This window comes from Castor canadensis, chromosome 9 (genome assembly GCF_047511655.1).
Source record: "Castor canadensis chromosome 9, mCasCan1.hap1v2, whole genome shotgun sequence".
NCBI lineage: Eukaryota > Metazoa > Chordata > Mammalia > Rodentia > Castoridae > Castor > Castor canadensis.
In genome coordinates, this window is record NC_133394.1 from 86,021,648 (window position 1) to 86,042,476 (window position 20,829).

The following is a 20,829-nucleotide window of genomic DNA, read 5'->3' on the forward strand; positions in this document are numbered from 1 at the left end:
AATTGACCTGCTATGTTAGTTGATCTTAAATAGTTCAAAACAACAAATGCTATCTCACAGTCAGGAATTTGGGGATAAATTAGAATGGAACTGGCTCAAGGTGATCCTATGAGTCCACTGATGACTTGACTTTTGGTGATAATGGGCATCCTTCCAGACTCTCACTTGGCAAGCCTCAGTTCCTTGCTGGCTGTTACCTGAACAATTTAGTTCTTTGCCATGTGAACTTCTTCATAGGCTGGGTGTATTCACTTAACAGCTGGCTTTCCCGTAGAGGGAAAGATCCAAGAGAATAAAAGCCAAAACACAGGTTTACTTTTTACATGCTGGTCTGGGAATAATATGTTATTCTTTTATTTACAAAGACCAATCCTGGCACGTTGTAGGGGAGGGTACACGGGGTATAAGTACCAGGAGGTAGGGGATTACCTTGGAGATTTGCTATCAACTGATGACTGTTTTTTAAAGAACAGTTTCAATTTATTGCATCAAAGGATTTAGTTTGACTCAAGTAAAGTAGGAGTGTTACAGCATGTATATCCAAATAAGGTACATGATTTTCTAAGGTATACGATTTCTTTCTAAGGTACATGCTTTCTTTCTTGCCCACTCCCTCTTTGTATAACTGAAGTGATGTTCCTTTTGAAAGTTTCTAGAACACTTAAAAGAAAATTCATTTTCTACTCTACGTGTGTTGTGTATCTTTTTCTTGGAGCCTTTTGCTAATTCCTAGGTGAAGGTAGTAGGAGAATGTAATTGGAACTACACTATAACTAGAAATTGGGTACCCCTAAATCCTAGTATTTTGCTGGGGTGGCACTAACTTAGAAAGGTTAAGCTTTTTTGGGGGCAGTACTGGAATTTGAACTCAGGGCTTTGTGTTTACTAGACGGACACTCTACCACTTAGCTAAACTTCCAGCCCTTTTAATGCTGGTTATTTTGGAGATAGAGACTCGCTTTTGGCCTATGCTAGCCTGGACCTTGATCTTCCTATTTTATGCTTTCCAGTGTCCCTGGGATGACAGACTCATGCCTTGCTTTTTCCCATTGAGATGGGGTCTGGAAAAGTTTTTTGGTCTGGGCTGACCTGAAACATCAATCCTGATTTCAGCCTCTAACATACTTTGGGATGACAAGAGTGTACTACTGTGCCCATCTCTTGGTTGAGATGGAGTCTTGCTTACTTTTTGCTCAAGCTGGCCTCACTAATCTTGCTGGTTTCAGCCTCGCAAGTAGCTAGGATTAGAGGCGTGAGCTACCAGTAACCGGCAAGGTAAAACTTTCTGTTCAGAGTTGTCCAAGAAATATCATTACTTATATGCAGTTAATGTAATTTTTTTCTAGAGCATAGAATAAAGGTACATACACAATATCTTAGAAGTACTTTGATCTTTTTCCCCCAAAGTTTGATTTTTGTCAAATATATGATGAGTATGCTTTACTAAACACTTTTTTTCTTCTTTGTCTTTTTCTTGCTTTTTTCTCTGTATGGACTTATTTGGAGTGAGCTTTCTTTTGCTCCTCTTACTACCGACCTAACTGGGCTAACTGGGGGCAACGGGAGATGCAGAAAGGACAAACATGCATAAAGTTGGGGCCAGGTGTGCTGGTCACTTGATGGAGATGCACAGCAGCCTCATTGCTTCTATTCTTCTCTATTCTTTAAGGCCTTACTTCTAAAATCTTTGCTGTTCTTTAAAGTCTCTTTCCTTAGACTCACACTGTCCCATGTTCCCTTTAATCTCTCTTAAAGTCTTTGTCCTCAGACTTGCAGACAAACAACAGCAGCCGTGTCTAAAAACTGCATATGCATAACTCTTAAAGTCTCGGTCCTTAGACTTGCACTGTCCTGTGTTCTCTTTAGCTTAGCTTTTCTAAAGCCTATGTATAAAGTTCTCAGTGCAGACTTGCACTGTCCCATATTCCCTTTAATCTAGCATAACTCAGCACTCTACAAACAGCATCCTTCTCGCAAGCAGCCCACCAATCAGTCCATCCCCTTTCAAAAAACCTTCTATCCAAAAACCTGGCTTCCTCCTTCAGTAAGTCTTTTAAATCCAGTGGTAAACAAGGAGGGGCGTGACATTGCAACAGGAGAAACCTGCATTCCTACTTCTCTGAAGGAAACAATTTAGGAAAAACAGCTGTGCTGCATTTTGCCTTCTCACTCTCCTTTGTGGTTGAGGCTATGCCAAACTCAGCATATAGATCACTGAGCACAACTATGCTTATGTCAAGTTCTCAAGGCTTCTCGTAATCCGCTCCCCATACTTCTTCCCCTCTTAATGAGCAATCAGAATGTCCCCTATGGTAGATACTAATTGTTGCCTGAGATTTGTTTTTTGTTTTTTGTTTTTTGTTTTTTTGAGTCAGCTTTTCTTTTCATCATTATTCTCAAATTTCTTGTTAAATAAAACTCTCCCCTTTTTCCTTTAAAGTATTAGTTCTTGGAAACCTCTTGCCTGTAAAAGCACTACAAACAGGCAAAGAGTAAGCAGTTTGATGTTGAGAAGATACCCTAAAATAACTTGAGATTGTCTGTATTAAGTAGATATGGCATACTTGCAATAATCTTTGTTAGTTTTTTCCAATCAGTAAAATTGGAGGTCTTAACTGTTCTATATTAGAGAATTGAAACTTACAGAAATATGTACTTGCTATGTGTGTTTTAAAGGACTAAGCAATGAAAAAAAATTATGAATAGAGCTTTAAAATAATAAAAAATAAAAATGTCCAATGATTAAACTTTTCCACTGCTGTTCACATCATGATTTGTTGTGATTAATGTATGTGGATGAGGACATAGAAAAAGAAAATCATGAGACTTGAATATTAATAAAATTTCAGTATTGATTTGCTTGTCTGATTGTTTTTCCTTATAGGCATAAAACAAGGGTGTTTTTCTTAGAGCATCATTTGTCAGATTTATTTGATCAAGAAGTTGAAGAGTTACATAATAAGGTAAAGGTGTTTTTTGTTTTTGTTTTTGTTTTTTTTTGAGAAAAAGTTTTAAATGTTGCCTAGACTGGACATGAACTCACAGTCCTCCCTCCCCAGTCTCCCAAATAGCTGTAATTACATGTCTGTAAGCAACCGTGCCCATCGGCGAACGTTAGTTTTTATAAAAAAAATGCAGAAAAGATCAGATCTGAACGTAAGCCTGAACATAAAGTTGATCTGTATTCTGACATGTTTTCCTTACTCTCTTCAGCTTTCAAAAGTAAAAAATATGGTTCCAAAGATAACTGTGAAATTAATAGATTTAAGGACTGGAGGCACGGCTCAAGTGGTAGTGCACCTGAGTTCAAACCCTAGTACCACCAAAAAAATAAATAGATTTGGTTTAGGAAAGACAACTGAAGAAGGAACTTCAGATGGTTATCTTCTCTTAGAAATAATGATGTAATGCTTTCAGACCTCAAAATTCTTAGAAATCATGATTCCTAAATAGAAAAAATGGTGGGAAGCTGGGAATTTAAAATCTGATAACAAGTCTGTCATTAGTTATAGACATTTTTCAAATTTGATTATATCCCATTTATGAGTCATACTAATTTCTTCTTAAATTTATACAAACTTAAAAGCTGATTTAAACTTTTTATAGCCCTTAAAATATTTAGGAAATTATAAAAAAACAGCAAAGCTAAAACATTAACAAACTATGTTAATGTTTTTTAACTATGTTAAACTATGCTATTTTGCTGATACGTAACTTGGCACCAGCTATTATAGAACAAACTGCGTAGCATACCGTAATCTTGTGCTATGTAAGGTTTTGTGCAAAACCTTACCCTTTCCAGACTTCAGTACTATTGGAATGAGAAAGGGGGTCAAATTTCTTAAAAGAATGCATTTTGAGAATCTTTGGCCTGTCTCGAAATCCCAATTTGATGTTTTCTTCATTAAATTAGTTCCAAACATTCTTCTGGCTCCAGTGAGTAATTCATTGTCTTGAAAATGAACATTCTCTGAGAGAAAAAAAAGTAGACTACTTCATTGAACTAATATGTTGCTTTTTTTTTTTTAAGGTACAAATAGTCCTCTCTGCAATTTTCCAGTGTGCATGCTTATCTATTTACCACAGTTTAAATAATACCAGTCCAAGAACATAGTTAAAATTTCAGTTGCCATAATTATTAACTGCAACTAGTTATATAAACTTTGCTGTTGGATTTTAGTTTACAAACCACCAGGGTACATAGTTTTGTTGCCTCCTTGTCTTCCAGAGATTAATCTCAATGTGACAATTTACGAAAAGTGATCATCCAGAGAAGAAATTGACCAACAAAGTGGCAAAGAAACAAAAAAAAATTACAATCTTGGAAGTAAAATTGGATGTGATTAGATTAGAAAATGGTGACCACAAGGCAAAAGATAGGTCAGAAGCGAGGCCTGCAGGAATCTCTAGTTATGAACAATATTGAAAGAGTCTGATGAAGCAACTTTACCTTTTTAAAAAAAAAAAAATTCAACATCTTTTTTCCCCCTTTTGTTTATTTTTACATTATTAAGCATTACAGATAATGTCAGTGTATTTTAGCTTAAATTGTGCTAGGAACAGAGCATCACTTACGGCTTTCTGTTGAAATGGAATATTTACTTCTACTTTGGATTGAAGATTATAATCAAAAGCAAACTTCTGGTTTTCCAGAGCATTGGTATTTATTGCTGCATTGAAAGAAAGTGCTAATTACAAAGAAACTAAAAATGAACATACTACTGCCAGTAAAGGCTATGTAAGAAGTTGGCATGTGTGCTGGAGGCATGGCTTAAGCAGTAGAGTACCACCACCAGAAAAAATCAGCAGGGACTGATTAGTACTAAGCTGTCTGGTGAAGCTGCAAGCCCAGAGGAGGACGCTACTGTGAAGTTTGCACTCAGATTCCAAGATATAGGCAGTTCTTGCTTTGCACAATTGTTCAAGCCTGTACTGTGTAAGAAACTGCAGGATTCAGTATAGTGCTATAGAAGACATGGTCGACTTTGGGAATATTGACACTGCTGCTATTCAAGAGGCAAGGTCGTTTCAAAGCAGTTTACATGGTGGCCAGGAAGTAAAGAGAGGATCCCTGTGCTGATTGGCTCTTCTTTCCTTTTATATTCCACCTGGTCCCCTACCTTTGGGATTGTGCTGCCTGCATTCACATGGGTCTTCCTACCTTTGTTAAACCTCTGGAAACTCCCTTGCAGATACACCCAATGGTCTGATTTACTAATCAAGGTGATTCTCCATCCAACCAAGTTAACAATTAAGATTAACCATCTCACAAATCTGTTGGCATAAATGAGAGAAGTGGTGACATAAAAGATGAAGAAACCTCAGAGAATGATACCAGCAAAAACCACATTAAAGGAGGCATTAAAAGCACAAAGGATAAAATTTTGGTAGCTCATCCAAATTCAGGAGTAGGGTAATTTGACAAGACACAGAAAAGATGCTTTCTGTAAGTAATATCACAGAAAAGTCAGTACTGTTCACGGATTCTTAATAAATTACAAAGACAATACTTGCCAGTTTCTAATATTTAGAATTATAGTGTACTAAATCATGTATGTTGTTAAAAATTTTTTAAAATATATTTGTAACCAACAAGTGTTAGTTTTGTGAAAAATTTTAAGATCATAGAACAATCCTTTTCCTGTAGGTAAAGATTGCTGCTAGGTGCCAGTGGCTCACACCTGTAATCCTAGCTATTCAGGAGGCAGACATCAGGTGGATCGCAGTTCAAATAGTTGGTGAGAACCTATGTCAAAAATACCTAACACAAAAAGGGCTGGCAGAGTGGCTCAAGTGGTACAGCACCTGCCTAGCAAGCATGAAGAACTGAGTTCAAACCCCAGTACTGCCAAAACAAAAGATTGCCCTGTGGTTTCTGCTTATGTGGTCAATGCTAGGACTGCCTGCATTCAAAACAAGATAGGGAATCTTCATCTTTTTTTAACCAAATGTGAAACATCCATGAATTGTCTTTAGAACAGTTATAATTTTACTTTTCATACTGCTTTATGTTACTGAGTGCCTTGAAATAAAAATTTATATTTTAATTTCTTATACTTGTATTTTATCATTTGTAAGTAAAACTCGTAACAGATTGACAAATTTTTTTCCTGTAAAGGGTCTTGTAAATATTTTAGGCCTTGACCACATGAATTCTGTTCTTAGCTAAAGCAGCAATAGACAGTATGTAACCATTGAGTGTGAATGTGTTCCAGTGATTTTTTATATACAGACACTGAGATCTGAATTTCATATAATTTTCAAATGAAATATTTTTCTTTTGTACTTTCCCCCCCAAGGATTTAGTTCTTAGGGCCTGGAGTTGGGCAGGGGGAAAAGTTTAGAGTTTGCTGACTTGTTTAAATTATTGTGTTTTTGGAAGAAAGCAGTTCTAATTTTTTTTTTTCCATGCCAATGTACACATCCAAGTAGCAGGGACTCTTGGAATGCAACACGGGAGAAAAGTTGGAAGTTACCATCCTTTGGCTCAAATGTGGTCCTGTTTTTAAAAGTTGGAGTTTTTGTTGGCACTTCTATAGGTAAATCTTGTTGCCATAAATTACAATGGAAAACATTGAAAAACATTTAAGTTTGCCACAGTAAACTAGTAATTTGTTTGAGCCAATGTGTTTCAAGCTTATAGAAATAAATTTGGTTTTTATATGAACGATGTATGTAGGACACTTAAAAGGGTGTGTAGCCAGTACAAAAGTATTTCTTCTTTCTAGTACTTAAATAGTACTTTTTTCCCTACCCTGTGGTGCTGAAGTCAAACCCAGAGTCTTGTGCATGCTAGGTAAGAGCCTCACCACCAAGCTAAAAGCTCACCTCAAAACTTGATCTTCCTGAGTGCAGGGGTTCAATGCTTGTATCACCACAGCTTTCTGTGTACAAGAAATACTCTACTTCAGGTGGCTAGGAAAGAGGTTAAGAATGAGTTGGCTTTGGATGATATATGAAGATAACTTGTTTAGGGCTGGAGGCCTAGCTCAAGTGCTAGAGTGCCTGCCTAAAAAGCAGGAGTTCCTCTGAGTTAAAACGGGTTGAGTCCAGGTTTGGTCCTTTACAGTAAGTGATTCTCCACTGGCTTGACTTTGCTAAATGGAGTACATCATGTTAACTGATAAGCTAGATTCAGAATGTGTGTTTTCTCATGTAGATCCAAAAGACGAATGCATACACAGAAACATGCTCATATGCACATTTATATATATACAACATGTTTATAATAGTGGACTATTGCATGGGACTAGGGGGAGGAGAAGAGAAAGTCACCAATACTGAAATACGTTGCATCAACAATGTATCCAACAATATTGAAATACATCTACCTAGGTAGGTGCCATAAGGAGATGTACTGAAAGCTGTTGAATTATAGGGGGTAGGAGAGAAAGGTTAAGGGAGAGCAATAAAAGGGCTTGGTTAACTTGACCAAAGTACAGTATACTCACAGCTGAAATAAACCCTTTTGAACAATAAATATGGACCTAAAAAATGAGGGGCGGGACTGGAAAACAGGTCCTGTGAGGGGATGGGAACTTTATATACTTACAGAGCAGTGAAAGCTTTTGTAATAGTTTTGTGGGAGGGAATGAGGGAAAGATGAAGGGGCAAACCTAACCAAGGTGCAGTGTAAGCATATACAGAAATGTCACAGTGAATCCCTTGTACAACTAATAATAAAATAAGCAAAAAAAAAAAAAAAAAACTTGTCCAAAGTAAAAGTACATGTAAGCAACATATCTAAGACTCCAGGATCTGAGGAAACTAGTAAGGTACTATCTTGAAACAGTTGGAACCAGAGGATTTGGGAAGTTTTTGGAAGTGGCGTGGGGAGGGGATTGAGGGGGAGAGATGATGGGGGAAATGTAAATAATGTACAATATAAGTTATAATTGAAATTGTCACTACGAATCCCCCCATATGATGAATATATCATAATACAAATTTATAAAAAAGAATTTTTTGGATTTGGGGATTTGACCATCCCAAACCTAAAACAGCCACGCTCAAAAAAGTCGGGCTTTCAGGTTAGGGATTTGCGAGTGCTAATAGGAGCTGAAGTGTTAAAGGTTACTTTCTGGAATTAAACACCACATCCACGCTCTCTGGAGTCATGTCAAGTATGTCCACACAAGCCTTCGGGTGTGACAACATCGTTTGGTTTCATAGTTCTTGAAACGCAAAACTAGACTAAACAATTTAAAGAACCCGGTCCCAGCTGCAGCAAGGTTCGTGCAGCCCGATTTTCGCGAGGTTTGGTGCTGGCAATGTCGCCAGGGGCTGCTGACGCCTCACAGGACTAGTGCTACGTGGCGGCCCGTCCTTCAGGCACTCGGCAACGCCCAGCAGGACTTTTCCTTGATCCGCGCCTGCACCCTGCGCGCCGTGCCTGAGAACAGGGTCCGTAACCCACGCGCCCCCAACCGCTCCCCCGCCCGCGCGGCTCCCGGAAGTGCTGAGGCGGGCAGTGCACCCGGGTGGGCGGGGCAGGACGTCGCACCCGGAAGTGTCGGCCGGCAGGGCGGGGCTGCGGCTGCCACGTTGGAGCGGAACGTGGAGGTGGCCCGGGGCCGGAGGAGGGGTGGCGGCGAATCCCGGGAGAGTCCGACGGGCGCCGCGCTAACGCAGAACCGGTTGCCGAGAGTCCCCGTCAGGCGTGTCCGCCTCCCGCCCTCTTCGTCGACTGTGGGGCCTTCCGGTGGAGCCCGGGCCAACGCTGAGACGCCGGGCTTGCTCTTCGCTGGCCAGCTAGGCTGCGGCCCGGCCTCTGGTGACGGCGCGCCCCTGGTCTTTGGGCCCCGCGGGACAACGCCTGGCGTCGGGACTCGTTCGGTGATCGCGTCCGTCGCCATCCGCCGACGTTTGCAGCGCTGAGCCCCAGCTTACCGCAGGCTCACTACACGGTGTCGGGCCGGGCGTCGCCGCCGGGCTGGTACCTGGAGCTAGAGGTTAGGAGACCTTGAGACCTGGGCACAAAGAGATGCGATCCCCAAGGGCGAGGAAGGGAACGGACCCCAGGGTTATTCTCTTGACAGGAGTTTGGTTGGGGTGTGTTTGTTTGTCTTTGAACCGTTGCCATATTTAAAGGTTCATAGGTTGGAACCGAAGGCTACTATCATTTAGCTAACGTTAGATAATTTTAAGGACAATAGTTGCCAACTGCAGCCTATACTTCGAAGGAAGCGTCCCTAAGTATCGCATAGTGTTGCTAATAAGTTGTAAGAAGTTAAGTTGTGTATATTGTAAAATATATCAAATACTGCCTGGACTTGGGGGCGTTATAAACTTTTCTGTGAGATCGGAGAACTAGTTTTACATAGGTCTTTTTTGAAATTGCAGTGATACGATGTGTGTGACAAATCTTTCCTCTAAGTACAGAAAACTGAAAATTGGTTGTCTTAGTTCGCAGTAGTAACTTTTTAATCAATAGTTAGAAGCTCGTCCTTGTATCACAGTATCCTCGTTTTCCTTCCGTCCGGATTATTCATGAGTTGGCCGAAGTTTACGCTCCTTTTCTCGTGGTTCTTACGTGCTCCTTGTTTTTCTTTATGCCTTATTACAGCTCTGGGAAAAGTTTGTAGGCTTTAGAAACTTTGGGGTAACTTACAATGCCTTTGTAGTTGTGAATTTATGTTACAGACATTCACTGTTATTTGGGAAGTTGAGAAATTTGAGATGAGTTTTGGATTATGTTGCTTAATTTTCTATAACCAAGTTCTTTTCTGAGACTAACGTATAAGAAAAAGACATTTGTAAACTGCAGTGATTATCAATCTTGAGATTCCACTCCCTTTTTAGAATCTAATTGAACGCATTGGATCATCTTCCTAGAAAAACAGGCATGCACAGATGCAGAATTTTCTGTGTAATTTCATGAGTTTTACAAATCCCAGGTTAAATCCTTGTAAAGTGATAGTACTAAATTGATTTTTATATTGTGTTTAGAAGGGCTGCCATTCTTAGTAGGTTAATACAGTTTTATCATTTTGCAGATTAGTAAAACCATTTAGTTGTTACCAGTGCACAGTTCTTTCTTTGCTTTGGGTTTGTTTGAGATGAACCTACAACATTGACAATACTGAGTTAAACCTGCAGAACAAATGCTCTCTTCCTTAATGAGATATTTTGCCCAAACCAGATGGGTTTGTACTAAAGGGAGTGCCAGCAAGGGATTGTGTTCCTAGTTTGGAAGTAAAGGTGCAGAGTCCATTTTTGATTTCCACTTTCTGAGGTATGCATGGGTTAGCTCTATATATAGCATCTTAAGGTTGGTATTTTTCAATGAATAGTGCTGTGGGGTTTTAGTGTTGCTACACAAAATTGGCAGTTTGGAAATGAACAGAAACAACAAAAAAGGTTTCCACTTAATTGAATGCAATTATTGTGGAAAGTTGGGTGAAAAAGTAAGGAACATAAATTTCCTCAGATGTGTTCTTGAAAATTCATTGAGATGGACTTTTTAAATTGTGATTTTTTTTTTTGAGAATAGTTGTCATTTATGAACACTGATTAACTATGTGCCAGGTACTGTTCTAAGCCCTCTAACTTATGTAATTTTTACAAGGTATGGTGTTTATAACTGTTACTGTCTTTATTTTACTGGGAAAGGAGCCAAGATACACAGGTAAAGTTACATGACAAGGTGAAGCTGGGATTTAAATTTATGGTATGTGCTCCAGACCAGCTACTCTAACTACTGGGCTAGACTTAGTGTTTTACAGATGGCATATATGAACAAGCCACTGTCCTCCTAATTTTTGTTTTCTATTTTTATAATGATTACGTTCTGTGTGAAATGATCTTTCACAATTATGCTTAGTGTGAATTCCAATCACATGTAATATTGAAAGAATTACACTTTAAAGCACGTCTTTCTTGGGGAGCGTACATGGTTTTATCTAAGCCCTCTGTATTTTCAACAAAATTAGTTGCAATTAAATGAGTGATCATTTAATTTCCTTCTAAAAGGAAATACACATGGATCCAATGAAGCTGTATTTCCATAGCACTTTTATTTTGAGAGTGATTGCAGTTTGTAGATTATGGTACTCTTCTTTAATTGTGATCAGACCTCCTTACATAGTTCTAAGCCATTGATGTAGTTTAGCGTCGTTCTTTTTGTACAGATGGCACTGAAGCCTTCTACTCACTGCAGGTTAACAAGTAGAATTACTTCTAGAACATGTAGTGCTAGCACTAAGAAATAAAACTTGTAAATGCTTGAATTTCCACTTAACCATGCCATGTTCTTATGAATTTGTCTCTGTGTTACACATTAACTGAACACTCACTAATTAGGTAGCCCTTGTACCTTTACTGGTAGAGATACTGTAATTCTAGCCAGTTTTTTTTTTTTTTTTTTTTAATACGGCAATTTTGTTTTCCATTTTTAGAAATTATTCTGGGGCTGGGAGTGTGGCTCAAGTCGTAGAGCACCTGTCTGGCAAGCACAAGGCCCTGAGTCCAAACCCCAGTAAAATAAAAGAAAGTAAAAATTATTCTGAAATCATAAACTTTTTCCCCTAGCAATTCTTTCCCCTATTTTTAAATATGTAAAGTTCCTCTAAACGGTTTAGAATGTAAAAGTTACGTGTTTTATCTAAAACTGGTTGTTCTAGCTCATCAATATTATATATTTTTAAGTGTGGGCATTCAGAATCAAAACTTTGTATATACCTACTGCATTGTTAAGCAGTTTTGATTCAAAAGTGATAAAAGTTGTAACACCTGGTCGAAAATTGACAAGATGGCACATAAAAGTTTGTAAAAAAGCTAGTTGGAAAATATATAAGCAATGTATGCTAGTCAGATACCATTAAGTATTTAATTAAAGTAGGATGGCATTTTATTTTACGATGCCTAAAGTGTGTGTTACTGACAAATAGGAACAAATACTTGGGTCAGTGTGGATTGGATCATCAGGGCAGTTTTCAGGAATGAGCTTGAACTTACTGTTAAAGATTAAGTCACTTGGCCAAGAAGAAAAGAAGGTACTTATAAGAAATAGGTCCTGTTTTTGCTTATTAGAAAATTGCATTTCCCCCCAGAATAATATTAGGTATGAAGTTTTCTCAATAGCAAGTAATATTTTTTAAAGGGGTAGCATATCAAAATACTAACTCATGTGCTAGACACTTTGTTTGACTTTCTATTTTAAAACATATTATCTCCTTTAAACCAACCATCCCATCACATAGACTCATTCTGTCCATTTTACAAATAAAGAAACTGGGGCTCAGAAGTACATAATGTGTCCAGGTATCATAGCTAGTAAGTAATAGATCCTTTCACCAAACCTGTAATATACTCCCACCTTCCTCTAACCTGGCCCTTTGTAAAGTGCATTTCTTGTCCTCAGAACTTCATTGTGTGTGATTATTGCCATTAATTGTTTCTCCTAAATATTATTTTTTTCTGTGATAAAAAATTGAATACCAACTTGGAAGTAATTAGTAAGTTGGGCTTTGGAGCTAAACTTTTGAATTCAGGTCTTGGCTCTGCCTCTTGCTAGCATGTATAATTAACTTTCTGTGTCTTTATCATCTGTAAAATCTTCAAATAGAAGCAATTTGAATGTATAAAACTCAAAGGCAAAGTGTTAGTCGAAGACCCTTTTAGGGACTGTTGTAAGATGAACTTAATCCTCTAAAGGTGAGCAAAAAAACTACAGTAGTATAGTGCAGAGCATTGAGTATTTAACTACAGGCCTGAAACTGAAACAAAAATGGGTATAAAGAGGAAAGAATGACACATAAATGTTAAATGTCCAGTATGTAGGCATTTGTCTACGTAACTAAACAAAAGAGAAGTGGAAAAAAACAAGGTAAAGAAGTTCGTGGATTGCCAAATATATAATATCTGGGAGTCAAAGGATATCATTTAAAGGTGACAAACCAGTTAGTACAAGTATAAGCATATTTAGCACTGTAAAGGTAAACACCAAGAAAGATAGTATTGTTGACTAATACTGTGTGGTGCAAGAGGGGCAGTGAGGTTTTACAAGCGAATTTCATTAGTGCTACTAGTAGGGATTCAGTAGTTGTATAAAAAATAAGAGGGTAGTGATAGTAAATAACATTATTTAAGATTATAAAGATAGAACCGGAAACAGAACAAAAATATAAACAATGTTAACTACACAAAAAGACAATAGATAATAGTGATTTTTAAAAAAATTGTAAAGCTAAACAGCAAAATGTGATAGATTGTGACTAACCATATGTTTCATATCAGATTTTAAGTGGTTTAAGCTAACCTATTAAAAAGATTTCAGATTGGATGATCAAACAATCTGATGTTTTTGCTATATTCAGGACAGTGAAATCAAAGTGGTTCAAAGTTGGAAAGGGCAAGAGTGCGCGTGAAAAGTGGATTTTAGAAAAGCTAGAAAGCCGGTGTGGTAGTAGTGCACATCTGTGGTCCCAGTGTTCAGAAGGCTGAAGCAGAAGGGTAACTGAGCTTAGAGTTCAAGACCAGAGGGGCAAATAGCAATACCTTGTCTAAAAAAAAAGCTGGTGTATTGATCTTACTATGAGATGAGGTTGTATTTATTCAAGCTAAAAGGCATTATTTGAGACAAGGATGCTAAATAAAGTTAAGATATATATTTGACTAGATATTTAACATTGTAAATATGTGCCAGATAACTACTTATTAAATAACAAAATAACTTTACTAAAGCAGAAGTTTTAGTAAATATCAGGAAAATAGATACAAACACATTAATACATTACTAGTAGGAGACTTGATTCCTTGCTCTGGTTCAAGACAAATCAGTAGGATGGAAAATAAGGTTATAAAAGACCCAAATGATTTAGACAATAAAAGTAGATTTGGTTAACATATATAGAATTCTGAACTCTGAAAATCAGAGAGCACGCCTTGTTTTTAGGCCCTATGAACATTTCACAAAAACTCACTTTATAGGAGAGGGAGAAATTAATAGGCAAAACACAGACTTTAAGTTAGGATGCTATAATGATGAATATAAATCATGGTTGCCAAAACCTACAAAGTGTACAGTACCAAGTGTGAGTCCTAATATAGACTGTGGACTGGGTAATGATGTGTTACTGTTGGTTCATGGATTAAAACAAATGTACCTGGATGTGGTGCGGAAGGCTGAATGGGGGAGATGGGGCAACTGTGGCAGCTGTGTATTTTTCTTAGTTTCTCTGTGAACCTAAAACGGCCCTAGAACATAAAGTCTATGTTTAAAATGTCAAAAAATCTATGGGAGGTAAATATATATATATATGTTTATGTACACACATAGAAGCACATACATATAAATATAATCAAATTCAAAAGGTTAAATTTACAATGTAATTTTTTTTTAAATTGGGGGCTAGGAAGGTTGCTCAATGGTAGTACAAGGCCCCAGTTCAATCCCCAGCACGCACACAAAAAACTCCCCAAAATAAACTGATGAAAATCAGAAAAGGAAAAAAATGGGCAAAAAATATGGATAGGCAGGAAAAGTGACAGAAAGGGGACTATGGATGACTCATAATCATACAAAGACATGCCACCATACATTTAAGAATGAGAAATGCGAAATTAAACTAATTTGCATTTAGAGCCAACATTTTTTTTTTACCTGTTGGTAAACATCTACAAGTGTGACATTTCCTCTGGTAAAGCTTTAGGGTAGCAGCAAATCATATATTACTTAAGGTATGAAAAGATTCAGTTGCCATAGAAGACAACTTGGTAATATTCATAAAAATAGAATTGCATTTATATTTTAATCTAGCAATTTTACTTCTGGAAATTTATGGTCAACCCTCTGCATGAATAAAATAACATGTACATATGAACATTTATTTCAGCATTATTTGTAAAAATTAGCAAATTGAGTTTAGGTGTTCATCAGTATTGGACTACATAATTAAATTGTGATATATATTACAATGGAATACTATGCTTTGTGAAATTATGTAAAAATATCAAAGATTTGAAAAAAATGCATAGTACAATTATCTCCTGAATTTTTCCCCAAAGTAACTTTAATGGGAATATATAAATAAGTGCTATGTGACTATAGTTTGAAGTGACTAATTTTCTAAACATCTCCACTTCATCTTTAAAATCTGTGGTTTTACTATGTTCTCTGTTCTAACTTAAAATTTTAAAATATTAGATATTTTTGAGACCGGGTCTTGTTATGTAGCCCAGGCTGACCTTGAAGTTTTGGTCCTTCTGCCTCCACTTCCCAAGTGCTGGTATTACAGGGTGTGTACTACCCATGCCTGGTTTAAAACTAGTGTTTAAAACTTCTCTTTTCAAGTACTCCAATTCCAGGAAGATGCATCTTGTTTATTGTGCAGCTTCTAATACCCATGATACACTGTTGCCCATTCTTTTTTGAAAAGCACACAGGAAGTTAATTCCTCAGATTCCACCCAGTGTTGTTTTGTTTTGTCAGTGGTGAACTCTGGGCCTTGCTGCTTGCTAGGAAAGCACTATACCACTCCAGACGCGTCTCCACCCCTTTTTGCTTTAGTTATTTTTCATATAGTGTCTTGCAGTTTTGCCCAGGCTAGCCTCCCATCACTATCTTCCTGCCTGTGCTTCTCTTTTAGTGAGGATTACACGTGTGCACAACTGCCTAGCTTGCTTGTTGAAATGGGATTTCAGTAACTTTTTTGCCTGGGCTGGTCTCAAACCACGATCCTCCTGATCTCTGCCTCCCAAGTAGCTGGGATTACAGGTGTGAGCCACCACACCTGGCTTCCTGTATTGTTTTTGTGGCATATTTTTCCAGGCTGCATTTTCAACCAAAGGACTATAGGTTAAGCATCTCTTATCCAAAAATCTGGAAAGTTTGAGATTTTGGAGCATTTCAGATTTTCTGGCTAGTGATGCTCAATCATTGAAGTCTATAAAGATATTTCAAAATCACATAAGCTCTGAAATCTGAAACACTTCTCACTCCAGACATTTTGGATAAGGGGAAGTCAACCTGTATAAATCTGTAAAGAATTACAGTAGCCCCTCCCCCTTTTTTTTCCTCTCTTTTGGTGGTGGTGGTACGAGGGATTGAACCCAGGGCTTTGCACATGCTAGGCAAGTGCTCTACCTCTGGAGCTATATCTCCAGCCCAAGTTTAATATTGAGCATTTCCAACAAATGGCACCTAAGTCTGTTTGAATTATTGGTAGTTGGGCATTGCTAATGTTTAAATGGTTTGTCCACTATGTTTCTATGTAAAATATGTTTTTGTATTCTAGTTACATGTTTGATATATTTCTCTGTAAAATGTTGTTCAGCAGGATGAAGTTAAAGGAAATAGATCGTACGGCCATGCAGGCATGGAGCCCTGCCCAGAACCACCCCATTTACCTAGCCACAGGTAAGTTCAAAGGGAGAAGATAGAATGAGTAACCCATTTCTTCTACATCCAGCTTACTCATACTTTTTTTTTTTTTAAAGATTCAGTTCAAGTGCAAGGTCCTGAGTTCAGACCACAAAAAAAAAAAAATTGATTGATTTCAAGCTTCAAAAGTCTCTTTTCCTCCAGCAAGATACCTCCATTCTCCTTGTCAGCTGAGTTCATTGTCTTCATCTGTGTTCACATAGCACCTTGAACATCATAGCGTTGATCATAATGTGTTGTATATGTAGTAGTTTTCCTCCTGCACAGGGATTTTGGTTATCTTTATTCCTCCAGTATTAAGCCAAATAGATGACATATAAAATACAGTCAGTTTGAATGAATAGAGAGCAAATTTGTGCATGTATTTTTTGACTAAAAAGACTTAGAGTAATATTGTGTATGACTGTAAATATTACAGTAAATCATCATGGGACTGTTTCTAAGGAGAGATTTCAAAATACCTATAGGCTTAAAAAATTTATTGGCAATATCCACTCCTACAAATAACATCTCTGAGTCCTTTGCTAGAATCTCATTGCTATAGTAATTTAAGCATGTACGCAGTGGCATATGTGCTGAGATTTCAGACCTAATGCTGTATTCATGAGCAAGATAATTGAAAGTATGCTTATAATTTCTATTTTATACCGTTTTCCCTGAATGTTATTTTTGCATGTGCAGTTACCATAAATGTGTTTTCCATAGGAACATCTGCTCAGCAATTGGACGCAACATTTAGTACCAATGCTTCCCTTGAGATATTTGAATTAGACCTTTCGGATCCATCCTTGGATATGAAATCTTGTGCTACTTTCTCTTCTTCTCACAGGTATGAGGTTCAACCTCAAATTCATGTGATTATTATATGTTATAGTTGGTGTCCACTTTTGTCTGTAATTATGTCATTATTAGAAACTGTAAGGAATACTGTCAGTGACATGAGAAGTTTTATGAAAAAGTACATAAATGCATTTTTGTGGAAGCGAAAGAACTGTTTATGTGTTCTATTGACTTTTATTGTTGACTTATGTGTAAGTGGAAAGGAGAAACTAGTATTTTTTTTTCATCTTAGTATAGCACTTTTTTCTATCTCCTATATCTCACTTGTTGATGCAGGTATGACTAGAGAAAGGTGTAGTTATTTTAATCACTTTGTTAATAGTGTTTATCTCTGAATGGCAGGTTATTTTCATTTTCTTTGTACTTATCTATACTTAGAAATATATTTTGCAAGAAATTTTGTTGACATGATTTCTGATACACTAAAGTATTTGGATCACCCTTTTAAGTACTTATTCTGTATTATAATGTAGGGAAAGAATGCTTTCATTTAGTAATAAAACAAACTTTGTTGTCTCAATATTTTAGCAGGTTTTAAAGAGATTATACCTTAGCTAACAGAATATAGCTCAAATTGTAGAGTTTCACAGAGTCTCTTACACTCTGCAGTCTTTGCACTGTGATGGGAACCCCAGACACATTTTGTGTAGAAACTTTCTTCTCCCCCATCTGTCTCATCATACAGCTGCATGCCACTGTAATATTTTATCTACATGCCAGACCATGATTTCTTTTATTCTCCACCAGAAGTAACAAACATAATTTTGATGCCACCTTCCTACTGTCATAATACAGTATTTTTCTTAGAAAATTTCAGGTAACTCCCCTGTCACCAGTACTGTTTAACAGACTATGTTAATATGTCTGTGGTTAAATGGAATGTGCTATTTGTCAAGGACAGTGATTGGTTAGCTCTATTTTACAGATGAAACAAAGGCAACTTAGGAAGATTAAGTAAGTGGCCCAGGGTCTCACAGTTTCTGAATGATGAAGTCATTTTCAAGCCCATATCTTTTGGTATATAAGTATAGTTTGCTATACTGTATTATCCTTACAAGAATCTTTATTTTTTAGCGATTACAAAATCAATTATGCAGATGAGTACAGTAAAAAAAATAAAATGCCATTTCACTGAAGTGGAGGAGAGCAATATTTTTGTAGTATTTATGAAATTATAAATGTATAATTTTAAATTATTTTCTGTACTTACTTGATTTCATGAATGAGTTATTTTATTCATTTTTTTTCCTAAAGGTACCACAAGTTAATTTGGGGGCCTCATAAGACAGATTCCAAAGGAGATATCTCTGGAGTTCTGATTGCAGGTGGAGAAAATGGAAATATTATTCTTTATGATCCTTCAAAAATTATAGCTGGAGACAAAGAAGTTGTAATTGCTCAGAATGACAAGCATACTGGTCCAGTGAGAGCCTTGGATGTTAACATTTTCCAGGTTTGACTTTGACATTCATTTATAATTCTCTAGTATGTACTACTCATTTGAAATAAGTTTATAACTTTGTTATGCTTCAGCCTTAGAATTGAAAGCTAAAAAAATGTGGGCCTGTATGGGTTGATGAGTGAGTACATTTGTTTTAAGAATGGTGGGACTGGACATGTGACTCAGATGGCAGAGTGCCTGTCCAGCAAGTATGGAGCCTTGAGTTCAAACCCAAGTACTACCAAAATAAAAGAGCATGGTAAGTTCAGAGTTGAGATCATGGTGAATAATCTAATTCCATGAAGAGCAGACTAATAAAAGTCTGTGTCTAATGTCATACCATCTGGCTGGACATTTTAAAATATTAGTTGCCGCAGAGATTGGAAACTTTGCCTTTTAAAGTTTGTGCTAAGTCAGGGTTAGGCTGATAGTATGGTGTCTAGTTAAATCACCATCTTATTAGCTGAGAAATTTTGTTTATGACAAAAAGTTTATTACTTTATGAAATAATTAGAATTTACACAGATAATGCAAATTTAACAAATAGCCAATTAAGACTCTGTCAACCCTATAAACATTACTGAATTTTTTAAAATCTTTTTTTGTATTGTACTGTGGGTACATTGTGACTTTTGCAAAAGTTCTTAGAATATATCACAGTTGAATTCATCCCCTTCATCATTCTCTATCTCCTCTCCCTGCGTTCCTGGAACAGTTTCAGCAGGTCTCATTTTCCCATTTTCGTACATGAGTACATCATATTTCCACCATATTCACCTCCTACACCGTTTCCTAATATCCTCCCTGCTCCCACTGGTGCCAGCCCCCAGACAGGACCTATACTACCTTCCTGTTCTCCATTTTTGAAAAAAAGACATTTTTGTTTGTATAAAATAGCTATACAGAGTTTCACTGTGACATTTCCATGTGTATATGTATATAACCCAAATTGGTTCATCCCCTCTATTTTTCTCCTTTCTACCTTAGTCCCCTTCTTACAGGTTTGAAAATTCTGTATTCATTCTTGTATAGAAAGCACATCAGTCATACAAACATTCTTAACTTCCGTCTTTTACCCTCCCTCTCCCATTAGTGACCTCCCCTAAGCGTGTCCAGTTTTTATTACTGAATATTAATTATGTAAATGCATAGGCTAATAAAGTTCTTGAATTAATGGAATACTAGATGCAACAAGCAAAAAATGAATATTAAAATTTTAATTTAGTTCTTTTTTGTATCATAATTTAATTTAGTTCCTTTTTATATTATAAATACTTAGGGTATAGAAATAAAGCTATCCAAACTTCTTCATTTATACTATTCATGTTATCTGCTCTTAAAATTAGCTAGCTAATCCCTGTCTGAAGTATATTAATCACCTGCTGATTTTGGTATACGTGTGTTATAATAGAATTCCTCTATTTTCATGTTACATGTCACTTGATCAGATAAGAATTTATGAGTGTGAATAGTACTGGATGAAGGTCAGTGTTACAAGCTCATTGTATTCTTGTAGTTTATATCGCAGTTTTAGGGATTTTTTGACCCTAAGGGTTTATAGCAAAAAAACTGTAGAAATATTACCTAAAATAAAATTGAGTATATGTGAACTAGAAGTATGTGAAGGTTTAACACATTTTTCAAGTTTTATACTGGTCTAGCTTTGGAGGCTGGCTTTGAGGTATTCTAAGAAAGATGTAATAGCTATTTCTGAAAGCAATGATTGGTGACCTGTTTTTATCTTCTACAATCGAATGCAAAGCCACAAAAAAAAAATCACTACATGAGTAACATGATTGCTTAAGAATTTAACCATATAATTATTCTTTTTTTTGTAATATCTTGTACTGAAATTACTTTTGTTGTCAGCAGACATAATTTCTTTTTAAATAGTTTTATAATATGTTTCTCTAAAAAACTTCTTTTCGTTATTTTTTGCCATACTTGGGTTTGAACTCAAAGGCTTATGCTTGCTAAGCAGGCACTCTACCACTTGAACCACACCCCCAGATCTCCCCTCCTTTCTTTTAGTGACACAAGGGATTGAATCCAGAGCCTCACACTGCTAAGCAAACACTCTGCCTCTGAGCTGCATCCCTAGCCTCTAAAAACTTTAACTTTGATGAAGAATTATGCATAATTATTTAGGAACTTGTGTGTGTGGTTT

General features: G+C 36.8%; 1 protein-coding gene across 18 annotated transcripts in view; it reads left to right on the forward strand.

Moving 5' to 3' along the window:
- The window catches only part of Sec31a (SEC31 homolog A, COPII coat complex component), a 77,228-nt gene that overhangs the window by 3,342 nt on the left and 53,057 nt on the right, over positions 1 to 20,829 (forward strand). For 15 of the 18 annotated variants that reach the window (XM_074041875.1, XM_074041880.1, XM_074041881.1 and 12 more), the window contains exons 1-4: positions 8,563 to 8,951; positions 16,275 to 16,357; positions 17,087 to 17,210; positions 18,476 to 18,674. In XM_074041875.1, coding sequence (XP_073897976.1) covers positions 16,279 to 16,357; positions 17,087 to 17,210; positions 18,476 to 18,674 — 402 coding nt within the window. In that variant the 5' untranslated portion in view covers positions 8,563 to 8,951; positions 16,275 to 16,278. Of the gene's footprint in view, positions 1 to 2,884; positions 2,964 to 8,561; positions 8,952 to 16,274; positions 16,358 to 17,086; positions 17,211 to 18,475; positions 18,675 to 20,829 lie in introns of those variants that run through there. The other 3 variants (XM_074041878.1, XM_074041876.1, XM_074041879.1) reach the window with 2 other exon arrangements.